Genomic DNA, 17,811 nt, shown 5'->3' on the forward strand with positions numbered 1-17,811 from the left:
TTCCGCCTTGTCATGCTGTCCCCGGCCGGGATGGAAAGCGTTGACACTCACGTCACCAATGAGCAGGAAGAAGAAGTGTCAACTTGTTTCATGCAGTCTTTTCTATCTAATTTAATGGTATTCAGCCCAAAAACTCAAGATATCTTGTCGCCTGAGAAGACGTTTATCGGATGACAGCGAAGTTAAAGTTGGACAGCTAACGTTGCCGTTGGAGTTGAGTCCAAGGTCCAGCCAAAACACACGCGCTGGTTAGGGCAAACAAGTTAAACTTGCTAGCTGAAACTTAAAGGAATTGACGGAAAACCTCACCCGACACGGAAAGGATTGACCGATTGATAGCTCTTTCTCGATTCTGTGGGTGGTGGTGCATTGCCGCTCTTCATTGGTGGAGCTCTTAATTGGTTTGTCTGGTTAATTGCGATAACGAGCAAACAAGTGAGGCGCTCCTGAAAAAGAGAGCATTGCTCTCAGTGAGACTCCCACTGTATAAATAAAGGTTAGAGGAAATAAATGGCAGACTCAGGTGATAGTCGTGCTAAAACGTTGAATTTCAACGTGGGGGTGCTCGGGCATGTCGACAGCGGGAAGACGTCGCTCGCCAGGGCGTTGAGCAGCACCGCCTCCACCGCCGCCTTCGACAAGAACCCGCAGTCCCGGGAGAGAGGCATCACGCTGGACCTCGGCTTCTCCTCCTTCACGGTGGACCTCCCGGACCACCTGGGGGAGAGTGCGGGGCACCGGTATGACAGCCTGCAGTTCACCCTGGTGGACTGTCCGGGACACGCCTCTCTTATTCGCACCATCATTGGGGGTGAGCACATTTTTTTTTTAATGTCATGCAGTTGTTGGTGAAACAAATTGTGAAGACCCTCCTTGTCAAGCAAGATTGTGTATCAGGTGTCCATGCCAGCAGGGGCGTAGTGAGGGGTAAACTCAGTTCACCCACTCATCTATTTTCAGATTCATTCAATCAATGAGGAAACAGCTGCTAGTTTACCCACCTTTGTATTTCCCACTGACTACACCCCTGCATGCCAGGTGTTGTCATTTACTCTGCTGACAGTGCTTGACTTGTCTTTTACATTGCATGGCACACTCAGCCATGCTATGGGATTTTTATACTACACTACGGTAGTTCTGACACCCATTGGAGCACACACTCACTGGCCATTTAGTCAGGCCTCGGTCACAGAGTTGGCATGCAGCCTCTCCTGTCTGTCTCTCTCTCTCTCTCTCTCTCTGACTCCCCCAGTGGGCTTTCATAGTCCACTTCCCTAGTTGATTCCAACTCCGCTCGGGTGTACTACTCCATCAGTAGCCAACGAATGGAGATCTCCATGGTACTAAACATTTGTTGCCTCATTTTGCCAATTTTTGCCCATTTAATCGGCCCTAATGACCTCATTCAAAAATCTGGCCCTGTCGGGACCTCTGCTGGTCAGGCAAATATGAATGCTGTCAGACTGACTGTGTCCGAGGAAAATGAAACGGAGACTATACATACAGAGATGTGACATCTTACACTTACACATCTTACAATGCTCACTGATATTCCATTCAAAGGAGAGCATAATGGTTTTGTGCTGTTAAAAAAAAAAAAAAAAAAAAAAAACATCCAGCAGAGGGCGCCTTCAATCTGCAAGTACTTAAGGTAAATGTCTCCAGTTCACTTGAGAGGAGGTTGGGAGGAGAAGTGACCACAGTGGTGCAGTCGACAAGAGACTTATGAAGAGACTTATTTACACACAGGGGGCGCTGCCTGCCTCCTTCATCCCTCTGACACAACTGAACAGCCAAGGTGCCACTTTTGTAACGTGGCGGAGCTGAACAGAGACAGTTAAGCACATTGTGGTAGAAGTTATGAGAGGGTTTCAGAAGGCCTTTGCATAACGTTGAATGTGGCCGTGTCTTCTTGTAGCCTAAATATGAAGTGGAAGCTGTGAGGCGGTGGTGGATGATGATGGCACATGCTGTAGATTAGGGAGGAAGGAAAGTGTGGGGTTTGGGGTATGTATTAAACTTCCCCTCCTGTCCCTCGTGGGGAGAGCACAGGAAAGAGAGAGCGCCAAATAGAAGGAGAGAAAAGAGGGGAGCACAGGAAAGAGAGAGTGCCAAAGTCAGGAAAAGAAAGGAGGTAGAGGAAAGACAACCAAGTGAGCTTGAGCTCTAGTTTCAGCCCTCTAGCCCTCTTTTTGGCCCTCCACTCTCTCTTTTTGTACGCCTTCATTTCTCCTGTTGTTGTTGTTGGTCTGCTCTTCTTGCTATTCTGTCTTTGTCTCTTCCTGTTTTTATTGCTATTGTCAACCTCAGCGTCTGCATCGCCCTCAGGTGGCTGCATACGTTAACTGTTGCAAGTCTCCCTAACCGTTATGCATTATGATTATCTCATAAACTTATCCAAGGCCAAACGTTTACTCACAGGGGTTTATGTAACGGCTCAATTTGTATGGATTCAATGAAGAAGAATGCAGGCATGGGGGGATTCACTGACTTATATTTATTTTTATATTCTCCTCGTTGACTGCCACCGGCCTATCGGCAAATAAGATGACATCTACCGATGGCAGTGTTTATCTGTTTATCTGTTGTTGTCGCATCACTTTTGCGCTGGCTAAATGTTCAATGTGCATTCAAAGATAGTGTGATGAAGGCCTGGAAGACTTTATAACATTTCAGTTCTTTTTTCATAACAAAGGTTTTTTTTGTTTCCCTGTCACAAAAGGGGAAATAAATAAGAACAAAAACAAAATAAACCCAACAATGGTGGTGGATGATGTGTGTGTTTTGTGTGCTCTAGGTGCTCAGATCATTGACCTGATGATGCTGGTGGTGGATGTGGTGAAGGGGGTGCAGACTCAGACCGCTGAGTGTCTGCTTATAGGAGAGCTGACCTGCCCTCGCATGGTGGTTATCCTGAACAAGATCGACCTGCTGCCACCCAACAAGAGACAGAGCGCCATTGATAAAATGACCAAGAGACTGCACAAAACGCTGGAGGGCACCAGGTAGGGCTGCACGATATATCGTTTACACATCGACATTGCGATGTGCGCATGCGCGATAGTCACATCGCAGGACGTGCGATGTCAAAAGCAAATTAACTCGTCATGTTGCTTGATAAACTCTCACTTTAGGGGTAACCTACTGAGTGAAATGCAGGCTCTCTCAAAGGAGAGAGACGCCCCGCTACTGTACTCACTCATTTAATGCTTAGCTTCAACACAACAAACATGCACAGAGAGCAAAATTGAATTGTTTTTGCTTATGTTGCGTTGCTGACAGTAGCCTGTCTGTAAACGATGTGATTGCGAGGCGGACTTGTCCACAGCTTGCAGCGCACTAGTATACAGCAGGCTGGCTGCTGTAACTCAACATGTCCGTGGAGTGGAGATATTTACTCTTGAAACACCAAAAAGCAAGACCGCAACTTATGACACGAAGGCTAAAGTGATTACTGAGAAGTTGTCCGTGTATCACCGCAGCTCTCTCTCCCCCTCAGTCTGATGATGCATCAGATGATAGCAGTAACGTTACGGTAGAGGTAATCATACATAGCGACTCATTTACACAAAACATGTCGGTGAAAATAAAAAGACAATAGACATAGCTGGGCAATTAAATATATATTTATTACTTTTCACGAATGAATTGTTTGTCACCGGTCGGCTGCATGTGAATCCTCGTCTCTGTACTGCCCTGCGTGCGCTCAAAAACCGGAACTCCCCAAATGCGGAGCGTACCACTTGGTAGTTTCTGGAGGGGGGTCAGACCAAGTGTGTGAAGTGGCAGCGGTGTTTCATTGTTGATTTATTGAAACGTTAGAAGAACGAAAGAAGTTGAAAGCAGTGATTATAATCAATTAAATCTAATGTTTTTCTGCAAATAGCATCATTGGGAGGTAGATTCTGGCACTCAATATTAGGGGTGGGCAATATATCAAATTTATATCCATATTGTATTGTGATTTGAGACTATATGGTCTTAGATGTTGGATGGTAATATGGTGATACAGCATACATGTTGTCTTTCCCTGGTTTTAAAGGCTGCATTACACTAAGTGAAGTATAGGCTAGTGACATTTTAAAGTAGAATGTCATAACTCACTTTTTCATGTATGTAAGTCATGGAAATCCATTGGTCAAAATGTGTATGCACCCTGATAGATGACGCTCTGAGGCCTACCAGTAGGTCACAGCCCAGTGGTTGAGAAACATTAAAATACCTAATTTCCCCTCCAAAATCAGATGGACTCCTCTACAAAATCATCCCAATCATTCTAGAAATATTATTTTCTTTCAAATAGAGCAAATCTGGTGAAAATCTGTATTTTTTCATATCGCAATATATATCGCATGGGCGGGGAATATCGCAATGTCAGTTTTTTCCAATATCGTGCAGCCCTAGCACCAGGTATGCAAATAGAATTATATTAATCGTTATAGTTTAATATCAAAACATATAGTAGTTCCAACTTTGGTACAGTGTTAATTTTGACAGCAAATTTGGATTTAGTTTTAGTGATATTTTAGTCATCTGAAATGTTTTAGTTTCAGTCTAGTTTTAGTTGACTAAATATAAGATTTTCATCGACCAAATCTACGGTTTTAGTCAACTAAAATCGAATGGGCTTGCATTATTTGACATCCGGGTAGATCAACCTAACTCCGTACCTCGCAAAGAGATTAGCTCCGATTGGATCTCTTCTTCTACTTCCTCCGCCTCCGCCGATCTCTTCCCAATTTGTCCCCCCCCCCTAACATTTTTACCTAGTTGTTATTTGTTGATGAAAGTGTCAATAGATTTCCTCATAGTTTTTTGTCATTACAGCATTGTTTTTTATTTAGTTAACATCTACTTTTCATCAGCGAAAAAGGGTAGTTGACAAACATTTTTCGTCCTAGTTTTAGTCAAAGAAATGAACATTGCTTTGGTATTTCTCTGTTGGCCAGATTTAAGGAATGTCCTGTGATTGCTGTGGCAGCAAAGCCTGGGGGTCCGGAGGCCCCCGACACAGAGGACCCACACGGAGTGCCAGAGCTCATAGAGGTAAAGTCGGTGTTAGTGATGTAGCTCATAGAGGTGCGAAGGGCAAGGAAGTTTATTTATTTTTACACTCCAAAACAAGTGCTCTTACTTGATTGCAATTGTAGTCAAGTGGAGTTGAGCTATCCATCAAGTGTTTGTATTTAAATAAAGTTGAATGCCAAAAAGTTTGGCTTCATTCAATCCTAGTACTGGGGGGTATGTACCTGACAATTGGTTTTTACTGGCAGCCTGAAATGCAAGATGAAGATAATGTTCATTGCTGATTATGTTAAATCTTTGATATGCTAACAGTTGATCCAAATTGTTCCAGGGAGTACTTTTTAAAGAAATTATACAAGTATTTACTTGTCAGGAAAAATGCAGGAAGCAGAGGCCAGAAAGAGAACATTTTAGGGAAAGGAAAAAGTGGTAGCTTACATCACTCAGTTGGTATGGTACAGTGGTATGACTCGCACATCACGGGTTCCTCTTTTGTGTGTGTGTGTGTGTGTGTGTGTGTGTGTGCTTCAGTGTCACACATATCTGCAGTCACCATTGACCTGGTGACAAATGACATTTCTGTCATTTGCTGTTCTCATTGTCTGTCTCTCAGCTGTTGAAGAAACAGACGTACCTCCCGCACAGAGACCCTGAGGGTGACCTCCTGATGGCGGTGGACCATTGCTTCTCCATCCGTGGTCAGGGAACAGTCATGACCGGAACCATCCTGCAGGGGTCGCTGGCCATCAACGACACGGTGGAAATCCCAGCCCTCAAGGTGCGCTCAATAGACCTGACATTAGAATCGCGGGTATTGACAAGCAAGCGACATTGGAAAGGCTTATGCAGAACGTTTCGGAAGTTCAGAAGTTGACGGGCCGATGGGGGAGGGAGGGATGGCAAAGCGGGGCGAGAGGATGTGTCAGTTTATGGTGAAGGAAGGATCAGGAGACTGGGGGTGGATTGGCAGTGCAGGAGTTGGGTAATTTAGACCAGATGCAGTCACTCGTCTATATTCCAGCCAGGTTCCGCAGTTTTGTCTGCAATTATCATGTTCACCTCTTGGTGGCAGCAAATGGCTAAATTAATAGGCCATTGTTACAGCGCCTTCATCTGTGTGACTGCTGTTTATTTGTCACAGTATGATTACAGATACACGATAGATAGATGGATGGATAGATAGATAGATAGATAGATAGATAGATAGATAGATAGATAGATAGATAGATAGATAGATAGAGGAAAAAGGAGGATTAATTAACATCTTTATTAATAGGCTACTGGTTGATAAAATGATCAGATAGTTTTTTATTATTATCCCAAAACATGATTCCCGTTTTTCCAACAAAAAGTCCTGGCTTCTTAATTAAATGTACGGTAATCGGTTTTAACTTTTTGAGGCTTTTTGTAATTTAGTTGACAATAAAGCCCCAGTAAATCTTATCATGCACAGTTTTTTTTAAATATAAAGGGGAAAACTATATTTTGAAACTGGCTCTGTGCATGTTTAATGAGCTATTTACCGGTACTTATTTGCACACAAAAAAGAAAAGGAAAGACAACTATTTCAAAAGTTTGTATACTTGTACCTGCCTGGTGAAGTTCCATAAAAATAATAGAGAGGGAAACTTGTATTCCTCCCCTTAAATATGTTATGTAATACCCTTTACAGATCAAAATAGAATTAATTCAATTACAAAAATTAATTCAATTAAATAATATCTATATTTCTTTTTACATGAGTAAACCCGCTAAAATAGGCGATTGACTCCTTTCGCATTGCCTCCTGGCCTGGGACAGTGTGTGTGTTTCAGCAGCTGTCACCGGGCTGCACACTGGACTCATCCCGTAGCCTAGATATGCTCTCTCTTATTCTTAAATACACCAGTAGATTCAAGATTCAAGATTATTTTATTTATCCCAAGGGAAATTTGTCTTGGACATACATACGGCTGCTACATACAAAACAGTGCAAACCACAAGACAGTGCAAACATGTGCAAACATACATTTAAAGTGCAAGTGCATCATAGTTACAGTAGATGCTTATTATGACCTGAGTTTAGGAGACTAACTGATATGGGGATGAAAGAGTTCTTGTATCTGTTGAGGTATCGTTTTTTGTTTTTAATTGGGACTCTGTAGCGTCTACCAGATGGAAGCAGTTTGTATTCTATATGCAAGACATGGGAGGGGTCAGCAGTCATTTTCCTAGCTTGTCTAATTACAGTTTTCTCAAAAAGCATTTGGAGGGTGGGATGGTTTCTCACCCCCGTCACTTTCATTGCCGTGTTAACCAGTCTATTGATTTGTGATCTTGATTTAACTGATAAGTTGCCAAACCAAACAGAAATTCCATAACGTATAATGCTCTCTATAACAGCAGAATAAAACAACAAAAGCACCCTCTGTCCGACCCCAAACACCCTGAGTCTCCGTAGAAAGTAGAGTCGCTGTTGAATCCTAGAGCACACAGAGTTCACATGGACATTCCACGACAAGTTGTCATCAATATGTAGACCCAGATATTTATATGAATGAACCTGGGCAATGTGGGCACCGTGGACCAGTGTTGGAGGATGGTCCCCCAGGTGCCCCGGATCGAAAATAATTTCTTCTGTTTTTTGTGTGTTTACAATGAGGTGGTGGTCCTCACACCATTGCACAAACTTAGCAACCTCCAAACTATAACTGGAAATATCTGTGTCTGTGTCCATAAGACCCAAGATGGCTGTGTCATCGGAAAACTTGATGATAAGAATTTTGGGGTGACTGCTTATGCAGTCATCTGTGTATACTGTGAATAGCGGAGGAGAACTTACGCATCCTTGAGGGACACCTGTGTTGATGACCTTGGACTCAGATAGTGTCTGGTTCACTCGGACCTGTTGGGTTCTATTGGTTAAAAAAGAGTGATACCACCTGATGATATAAGGGTTAACGGACATCTGTCTGAGTTTACTGAGGAGGATGTGTGGCTGGAGAGTATTAAAAGCAGAGCTGAAGTCTACAAACAACAAGATTGTTGTGCCATTGTTTGCAATACATAAACTGTGGCAGCAACAGTTAATCAATGCATAGAAAATGATCTAAAACGCTCTGTGATGCGTCTTAATGTGTGCATCACGTCGTGTCTGTCATTTGGTGATACAGTAGCTCTGTACTCAACCTGACAGTCCGTTTCCCGTTCTGAAAATGTTCATAAAAAATACAAGTTGTTAATTATTATGATAAGGGCTGAAGTTGTACCACAGCCACTTTCGGACCTACTTGAGGATGTTTGAGAGTCCTACTGGGACAGAGCAGCACACCTGACGAAGAGGAGCAACAACTTCAGAAAGCCAGGTGACCCAGAGCAGAGGCTAGCCGTGTGTCTGAGGTAACATCATATCAGAAGTAATAACTGAAATAAGACCAGTGTGAACAGAGTTCCAGCGGTGCACATTTGAAAAGCTGTGCACTGATTGGTTTAAAATTTGTGTCAGGATAATCAATGGAGCTAATATAGCGTTTCATAACTGAAGAGTGAATCACTTGGTGTAATAATTTCATAATCGAGACATTATTGATTTCTCTCTGATGAAGTTTGTTGGTGTGACAAACATAACCAACCTAATGTAGCCGCCTATCTAGTCATCACTCCAGTTAGTATATTGTTGTTTAGTAGTATACATTATATCTTGTCTATTTCAACTCACCTACACATCCTTAGTGAGAGCCTACTTTTCAGTCGTACAATTCTAACGCTGCTCAACACTCAGAAAGTTAGCATGCGTGCAGTGCCCAGGCTTCATTGCATATTCCTCCAGTTGGGTTCCGTTGGACAAAATGTAAAGACAATTTAAAGCAGTGGTGCCCACTGCCCAGCTAGTAGATCGGGGATCTACTGGTAGATCTCAGGGTGCTTACCGGTAGATCCCAAAAATCATTTTTGGATAATGAGACTGTAACTAGTGTCAGTGTCTCGCCGTCAACCAGTCAGTCCGTGCATGTTTATTATTTTGTTGTCACATACAGGACTGTAGGTTACTGCTGGTCAAAAACGCTCACGAAAACCACCTGACCTTGGCGGAGATACTTGCTTTTAACTAGTAGGCGTTTGCATGCAGGCCCTGCATCTGTTTGGAGTGTATGCATAGCCATTTGGATGGGACGGGCACAACCATGCAGGATGTGAACACATAGCCAACTGCACTCTGGCTAACCTTTCTGCCAATGGCTCAGTGTAATTGCGCGGCACAGCTGGGCAAGATTTATTTGGTGGGGGTGGGGGGGTACTGTAGATCTGAAGTGTAAAGACAATGGGCACCTCTGATTTAAAGTGATTAACATTAAAGGAAGTACTGCAGAGTCATTTGACCTGGAAAAGGGGTATAATATCGATGATGTCATCGTATATACATGTCTGATGTATTTATTTTTTACACTGTAGTCCACAGCTCACACTGTCTTCCATGTTTAGATGTAAAGCCTTAAATGTTAGATTAATCTGGGACCTGACCACCTCATTGAAATTATATCATACGTTTTTATGTATATATATATATAAAGTTGGAATTGAAATTGAAATTATATCATACGTTTATATATATATATATATATATAAGTTGGAAAGACACATGGCTGTCAAATGTCAGTAAGAATCAACAGTATTTATTATTTTCTGAAAAGATGACATTGTGAGCTGTGGGCTTTTAGAAATATACACTCACTATACACTTGGGAGTCATTTTTTGCATTCTAGATGTGAATTAATTGTAGAACTTGATGAGTCTGACTGTAAATGCCAGGTGTGGACAGATGGAGTCACCGTGCCCTCTTGCTCTCTGACATCAGGTGACCAAGAAGGTGAAGTCGGTGCAGATGTTTCGGAAGCCGGTGCCGGGGGCGCTGCAGGGCGACCGCGTGGGCGTGTGTGTGACACAGTTTGACCCCAAACTCTTAGAGCGGGGTGTGGTGTGCACCCCGGGCTCCCTGCGGACCCTCTACGCAGCCCTCATCTCCGTCCGGAAGATCGGCTACTTCAAGGGCTCCCTCTCCACCCGTGCCAAGTTCCACATCACGGTGGGCCACGAGACAGTCATGGCCAGGGTGAGCTTCTTTGGCCTGCCACCTGCGGACACCCCCCCGCCCCCCGCAGACACTCACCCACCCCCCTCAGAGCCACAGGCCGGCCCGCTGGACACGCCCTTCTCCTTCGACAGGGAGTACTGCCACCAGGAGGTCTACGTCGCCGGGCAGCGGGAGGCGAGCTCGGGGCGCGACCCGGAACAGTGGGCACTGTTGGAGTTTGAGCGGCCGGTCACGTGTCCCTTACTCTGCCTGGTGATTGGCTCCAAGCTGGATACAGACATCCACGCCAATGCATGCCGCTTGGCCTTCCACGGGCGTCTGCTAAAGGGTTTTGAAGACAAGGCCTACGCTGAGTCTGGCCTGTCTCTCCTGCGCATCTACAAGAGCAAACACAGGGAGGGCCAGGTGGAGAGGGTGAGTGGACCCTCGGACTACAGAAATCACACTGTTAATATTTGTCTCCATCGATTGCGTAACTGTACAGTTTAATGTGTTGTTAATATTTTTCTTCACTTTATTGTTTGTGCAACTGTTCCAAAACGGTCTGTCTCTGCGTGTCAAGCTTCCTGCTTGCCCTTGATGTTGCCCCCAGCTCCTCTGCCCTCTCTGTCACCCTATATTCCCTGTTCTTGCGCTCTTTGTTCTTTTTTGGATGCTTCTCATCGCTGGTGGCAGTGGAGCATGCCGCCCAGACTGAGCCCCTATTGTATGTTGAAAAACAGGCACGCACGCACGCAAACAAGCATGCATACGCAGCAGCGCTGGCCAGCGGTGTCAGAGGCATGGGTTGGGTATGCGTGCCTTAGCGTGTGCTCTGACACGGGTGTGTGTGGGTGGCCGCCTGACGCCACCGGCTCTGTCTGGCTGTCAGATGTCGGCGCTGTTTGGACACACCTGAGTGGCGCAGGAATACCCACATGACTGTAGATTAACCTGACCCTTTCCTCACTTCTCTGTCTCCCCCTCTCTCTCTCTCTCCCCCTCTTGCTCTCTCCCTCTCCCTCTCTCTCTCTCTCTCTCTCTCTCTCTCTCTCTCTCTCCCCCTCTTGCTCTCTCCCTCTCTCTCTCTTGCGCTCTCTCTCTCTTTCTCTCTCTCTCTCCCCCTCTTGCTCTCTCCCTCTCTCTCTCTCTCTCTCCCCCTCTTTCTCTCCCCCTCTTTCTCTCTCTCTCCCCCTTTTGCTCTCTCTCTCTCCCCCTCTTGCTCTCTCCCTCTCTCTCTCTCTTGCGCTCTCTCTCTCTCCCCCTCTTGCTCTCTCTCTCTCTCTCTCGCTTGCTTTCTTTGCTTTCCTCTCTCCTTTCTTGCTCTTACATTGTTGTATGCTCTAACTCTAATCCCGATCATCATCATACGCCGATCTCTATCTGATCTTAGCTAACACGGTCTTAACGACTTAACTTAACGTCTTTTATTTGCCAACACCCGCTGAGTTTGTTTTTTTCGCCTGTCGTCGTCGTCGTAATGTCTGACTGTTCTGTCAGTCGGCCTACAGTGGAGTTTCTCTGCGCGCAGTGCAGTCACCCTCCTGCAGGGTCAGATGCAGGCCAGGGGGTCAAGTGTGCGAGCAGGTTTTCCTGCTGTTAGCACCTCGGGCTGTTGACAGTTCCCGTCACTGACTCACGGAGTTGAACGGCGCGTGTGAGAGGTCAGACCGCGGCCGCGTGACGTATCGCCTTTTTTGTCCTTTCACCCAGAATGAGGCAGTCGTGTTTCAAGAGTTAAGAATTTCCCTTGGTGAGCGATGTGACAGCTCGGTGCAGACACGGTACAGTCTGTCTGTCAGACACGTAGAGCAACTGTGTCTTTATCAGCGCATCGGTCACACCTGACAGACGTCAGGGGACAGTGAGGGTTAGGTAGGTGAGAGGGAAAGGAAGAGGTGGTGGGGGGGGTGAGCGCGCTGCCCTCCTGTTATCAGATCAGCGCTGGGTGAGAGACGCGTGATGATAAGCAAGAAATACAAACAAACAGAGCAAAAATGTGTGGAGGGCTGAAGGAGAGACAGCTAGACGACGAGCTCGGCAGAAGAGGTGTGGTTGATGAGGGTATTCACCTTATGTAGCCACGCCCATTTGACCCGGTTCTGTGGTCGTGCGACGACTTCCGGCTAAAAAAAATAAAAATAAAATGGCCGGCGGCTCCAATATCATCTAACGCTGAATTAACTAATAATTTAGCCAATTGTGTGTAACATACCAAATAAAAGCAAACGGCAATGTTTAAGAATGCAATGCCATGTAACTGGCTCGTTAATTCTCGCATTCCAGGGAATTACGTTAACGTCTGCGGGTCTTATAGACCTAAGTGGCTCGAGCTGCGCCCGGAGGAGAGAAAACCTTCTGAAGCTTTCTTTGTTTGAGTCCAGGTATGTTTTACAAGAAAGTGCTCGTCATTGTCGACGATAACGCTATCTGACCTGGCTAACAGTGGATACTCCGCTTGCTTTCTGTGTACCGAGCTCAAAGTAGTAGGCTACGTTCTTTGTTTTACCCCCTGCACTGTCCGCTACAAAAACAACTCTCTTCCTCAACGTTCTTTTGTATTTTGCGCCGTGACCGGCGGAAGTGTTAACACGATCCGGAAGAATTTGGCCCACCCCCGCGTCTGAACATAAGGTGAATAGAACGAGCCCAGGAGAAGCTGTGTGGTTGATGAGGGTGCAGAACGAGCCCAGGAGAAGCGGTGTGGTTGATGAGGGTACAGAACGAGCCCAGGAGAAGCGGTGTGGTTGATGAGGGTACAGAACGAGCCCAGGAGAAGCGGTGTGGTTGATGAGGGTACAGAACGAGCCCAGGAGAAGCGGTGTGGTTGATGAGGGTACTACAGAACGAGCCCAGGAGAAGCGGTGTGGTTGATGAGGGTACAGAACGAGCCCGGGAGAAGCGGTGTGGTTGATGAGGGTACAGAACAGAGCTCTTCTCCTCACCCTGCTATAATGACTCGAGACCTCAGAGGAAGGAAACTTGGAGATCAGGAACTCACAATGAAATGTGCACAGTTAATGTAATCAGATGATACGCTCATCGCGTATTGTTTGACAATTCTCTGTTCTAATCGTGTTTTCCAGGTTCTGTGCTTTCATTGTCTCCATCATCGGTGCTGCGGCTCATCAGTCTATCTTCTCACTCTTCCCTTCTGCTCAGGTGACCGACGATTACACCGTGATTGGCCGAAGCCTGTTCAAGAAGGAGACCAACCTGCAGCTCTTTGTGGGGTTGAAGGTCACACTGTCGAGCGGCGAGACGGGGATTATCGAGGGCGGGTTTGGTCAGAGCGGGAAGTTCAAGATTCGAGTATCAGGTGAGGATTCGATTCGAAATTGGGAACGATTGTGAATGTTTCCTCTAGAAGACAACATCTATCTAATGTCTGAAACTACTGATACTGTTCAGTGGATGCTGGGCAGCACAAACGTCTACATTAGGGCATTACACTGATGTTATGTAGTTTGACAAAGGAAGCCATAGGCAAGGCTCTCTCTCTCCTTGATTTTGGGAGTCTGCGGAGTGTTTTCAGGATGTGGTGAGAGTGGTAGGCCTGACATCTCCTGCCACATTCCCAGGATTCCTCTGGGGATCGCCTGTGTTCCGGGGGAAGTCTGCTCTCTGTTTATTTTACCTTGTGTTGCTCCGACCCACGGCTCCACACCGGGGAGGGAAGAGAAAACAAAAACATGTCGAGAGGGAGAGAGAGAGAGAACCTTACCTTACATCCTCTTAACTCACTCACACTCTCCCAACACACTGACACACATCTCTTCCCCTGCGGACATAATACACACATTCAGTAGAGCTCTGTGAGAGTCCGCGGGGTGTTTTTGGAGAAGATTGTGTATTGGGTTGCCATCTTGCCCTCGTCCTGTTGCTCCGTGCGTGTTTGGGTCATCAGTCGTTCGGGGCACATGAGCAAAGCAAAGAGAATCGATGAAAATAATCGAAGCGAGAATGACGGTTGCATGAAGCGTCGCCTCTCACTGTGTCAATTCATATCCCTCTCTGTCCCTCCTCCCCTCTTCTTCTGAGTTCTGACCCAAAAGTAATCCCCACAAACCCCTGAGGGCTAGAAGCCTGGCACCCTTCCCCCAAAAGCAGAGGCTCAAGTAGGGGACTAGGGGTGGGCGATATGTCAAAAAAAATTCAAAAAATCAGGCAGGATCATGATCCACGATCTTATCACGATTCCTTTTCATCTTGGGTACGACTATTTTGCCAGTTACCGAATAGCACAACCAAACTAATTTCCCTATTTAAAAAAAAACAGCCGTACCACGTAACAAAACCCACAAGAAAAAAGAATAACGTATGTGTCTGCTCTGTTGACTTTCTTCCTCAGCAGTATGTTTTAAGTTAAGTTATCCTTTATTTATCCCCATGGGGAAATTCATCCTCTGCATTTGACCCTCTCCTCTACTAGGAACCTTCCTAGAACTAGGAGCAGTGGGCAGCTGCAGTGCAGCGCCCAGGGACCAACTCCAGTTTTTTTGTCATTGCCTTGGTCAGGGGCACTGACAGGAGTATTAACCCTAACATACGTACATGTCTTTGATGGTGGGAGGAAACCGGGGCACCCGTCGAAAACCCACACGAACACGGGGAGAACATGCAAACTCCACACAGAAAGGACCTGGGACGGACCGGGGGTTTCGAACCCGGGACCTTCTTCCTGTGAGGCAACAGTGCTAACCACTGAGCCACCGTGCCGTTTTATAAAGTCACCTAAGAAGTTAGAACACAACACTTTGGATTTAGTTTCATCCGCAATTCCTGTTTTCACTACAGCAGTTGAGCCCCGTGTGGGCGGGGCTTGTTGTTGATGACATAGCCTGTCCAAACGATCGGAACCAACGTTGTACCGAATGACACCGGCACCAACCACGTGCACTTACTGTAGGCCTACAAACTTTTACAAGACGATGACATAAATAGGCCTACGTTGAACAGGAGAGGTCGCACCACAATCAGTGCATTTACAGGAGGGACATGAATAGAGAACATCTCTCTCTCTCTCTCTCTGTTTCTCAGCAGAACATGTGCAGTTGTCTGCAGAACCAACAGGTATGCTATGGGAGGGAGGGGTATAGCGAGGGGAGATTGTCCACTAGTGAATAAATCGCGGATGGCGTCGTTCTCTCGGACGGGGGGGGGGGGGGGGATGGGTCACCAAATATGGCTTTTTAGGGATCAACTCCTCTGTGTTGTCATCCATGCCGCTGCATTGCCAAATAAAGAGGGAGGGGAAGAAATACTTAGATGCGTGTATCAGCCATATAACTGAAACTCATAGAATATATTGTCATTTCGCACATTTCTTTATCTATATGCATGTGCCTCAGTCATAATATGCCTGGCCTCATACTTCTGATTTACTGAGACAGTCCGTAATGACCATTTAACTCCCATTTTCCCTTTTTAAAGTTACATTTCAAATTCTACAATTTGGATCGATGATTGGATCGATTTTCATTGAATGCAGAGAAGAAGCTAGAAATAAAGCTGTAATAAGGTCATTCTGAAAGTGTGCTATTTTATAAATGTCTGTGCATTTGTGTATGTGTCACTTGTATGTGAAGACCAATCATTGTGTGTGTGTGTGCACGTTGGAGGGGGTTACGGCCGTGCTCACTGCTCAGCAGATCATAGATAACAGGAAGAGATTTCTGGCTGCCCTGCAACCATAACAACCCTCACATTGGCATAACCATAACAACTAGAATGCTGGCGCCACCGTGAGCTGGGTCAGACAGACAAGAGTGTAACGCAGTGAACCCAGAACATTTCTTACCTCTACGTGTGCAAAACAGCAAGCAAGCAAGCAAACACACACACACACACACACACACACACACAGAGAGAAAGATGCTGCCAGACGTGCTAGAGAGGAATCTGTAGTGTTTGCATCAGGTGAGTAGCCTGGTAAACCAGCCTGATCACGTGATCTTCTCACATTGTGTTTCGTTGATAGGTAGAGCGAGACAGAATGTGAGATCAGGTGATCAGGTGAGGAGCGTCTACCAGAAACTCAGAAGAAACTTGTGCTGAGTGTGGGACTAAGCAGATGGAGGACACGGGGACACTGGAGTGTAAATCAAAATGTCGTTGACTATCATCCGCAGCGGCTGGAGGATGAGGTCATCAGGTCATCTTGGGGTCGGCACACCATACTGGCTCCAGCGCTGATACCTGCCGCACACATAACTGGGCAGAAAAGAGATCACTATCATGTCTCATATCCACTCTGAGATTATTGCCTCAACCTAACTGTTCTGTACGTGGTGGTGTAGGACTATACAGTGCGATACAGGTTTATTATATGAGGGCAGGTGTAGCATGAAACGTGTGATCTATTATGTCGATATGGTATTGTGTTTATATGAGGTCTCATTATTGTTTTAGTTTTATTATATTATAGATACCGATCTTTTCTTCTTGACCTAAATGTTCCCCCTCTGCGCTCCTTTCTGCAGAGGGCCTCCGCCCGGAAACCAGGCAGTTGTTATCCTCTACCTCTAAGAAGAAAGGAAAAGGCGCAGCCAAAGCTGAACCGACAAACGAAGACGAGCCCAGAGCCGATTTTCAGCCAATCGGCATTCACTTGGATTTCAAGCGATACGTCTTTGATCCCCATAAGAAGATGGTTCAGTCCTGACCTTTGCTGTGCAAGCTTCAGAACGAGACTGTACCGCAGCGCCGGCAGTGTTGGGAGGGTTACTTTTCAAATGTATTCCGCTACGTACAGAATACTGAATACATGCCCTAAAATGTATTTTGTAACGTATTCCATTAGAATACACAAGTTAAGTAACCTATTCCGAATACTTTGGAATACTTCAAAATAGTCTTGTGGAGGTGGTAGGAAGACTTGCCTCTGTATCAGGGTGGACTAACTTTCATTGCCTCCATTTCCCCCCCAGTGATGGAGGCGTCAAACGTACTGAAATACGATTGTTGTGGAATACCAACATCTGCATTATGAAACAATGCTCTTTTCCCCATCATACATTTCAGTTCTGTACACTCAGAATCAAAGTTTGTGTTCTTTGTTGATGAACTCTGAATACTAGTTATTTTGAGTTGTAGCAAACTGTAAAAAACAGTGAACCTCCATTGAAATTATTTTTTCCTATCTAGCAGTGTGTCTTTAATTCAGCTGTGCCTTAATTGGCTTGATGATCCCATTGGCTAGTGTTGCCAAAATGCCCGTGATTGCCTTGTGGTAGACGCATTTTAGTTGCTCTGAGTTTAATTGAATTATTTCGAAATTAAAATAAAGCAACCTCACACTGAAACTCCAGCTCTGACTGTTCTTTTCTGTATGATCACCAAACGATAATATAATAGCAACTGACAAAATAGTTTTGTCCAAAAACTATACACACTGGATCCAAAAGTACCTATGACCGAAAATGTCTGTTTACATAGTCTTAATAGGAATCACTAGCCACAGTAGCCACATTATTGTTATACCTGCTAGTTAGGTGCATGTGAATATGAGAGCTATCAACATATTATATTACAATTTCAGTACACTAACCATGATGACCACGCTGATGCATCTTTAGGTTTTCTGTGGTAATTTATTCTGCTGTCATCAAAACTGCACAGCAATATGTGACGTTGACAATTTTCCTGATGTCTTGCTGTGTCCAGAATCCATTGGAAACATACGTGTCATACCTTTAAATACCATTCATGCTAACTGTACGTGTTACGGTAGTAG

General features: G+C 45.4%; 1 protein-coding gene across 1 annotated transcript; it reads left to right on the top strand.

Annotated features, from left to right (window-relative positions):
• The first annotated feature begins 109 nt into the window (after nt 1–109).
• eefsec (eukaryotic elongation factor, selenocysteine-tRNA-specific) lies at nt 110–17,326 on the top strand. Its single transcript, XM_083661758.1, has 7 exons — nt 110–811; nt 2,798–3,005; nt 4,950–5,046; nt 5,639–5,803; nt 9,861–10,511; nt 13,239–13,395; nt 16,559–17,326. Exons 1-7 carry the CDS (start codon nt 511–513, stop codon nt 16,738–16,740), a joined length of 1,761 nt encoding a protein of 586 aa, XP_083517884.1. The 5' UTR covers nt 110–510; the 3' UTR covers nt 16,741–17,326.
• The last annotated feature ends 485 nt before the right edge of the window (nt 17,327–17,811 follow it).

The sequence above is a fragment of the Poromitra crassiceps genome, assembly GCF_964638095.1.
Source record: "Poromitra crassiceps genome assembly, chromosome: 27".
Taxonomy (NCBI): domain Eukaryota; kingdom Metazoa; phylum Chordata; class Actinopteri; order Beryciformes; family Melamphaidae; genus Poromitra; species Poromitra crassiceps.

Excerpts from the sequence above, each read along its gene's own strand:
- eefsec (XM_083661758.1), top strand. The coding sequence starts at position 511 with ATGGCAGACTCAGGTGATAGTCGTGCTAAAACGTTGAATTTCAACGTG. Across the intron at positions 3,006-4,949 it reads AAAACGCTGGAGGGCACCAG|ATTTAAGGAATGTCCTGTGA; the intron begins GTAGGGCTGCAC and ends TCTGTTGGCCAG. Across the intron at positions 10,512-13,238 it reads GGGAGGGCCAGGTGGAGAGG|GTGACCGACGATTACACCGT; the intron begins GTGAGTGGACCC and ends CCTTCTGCTCAG.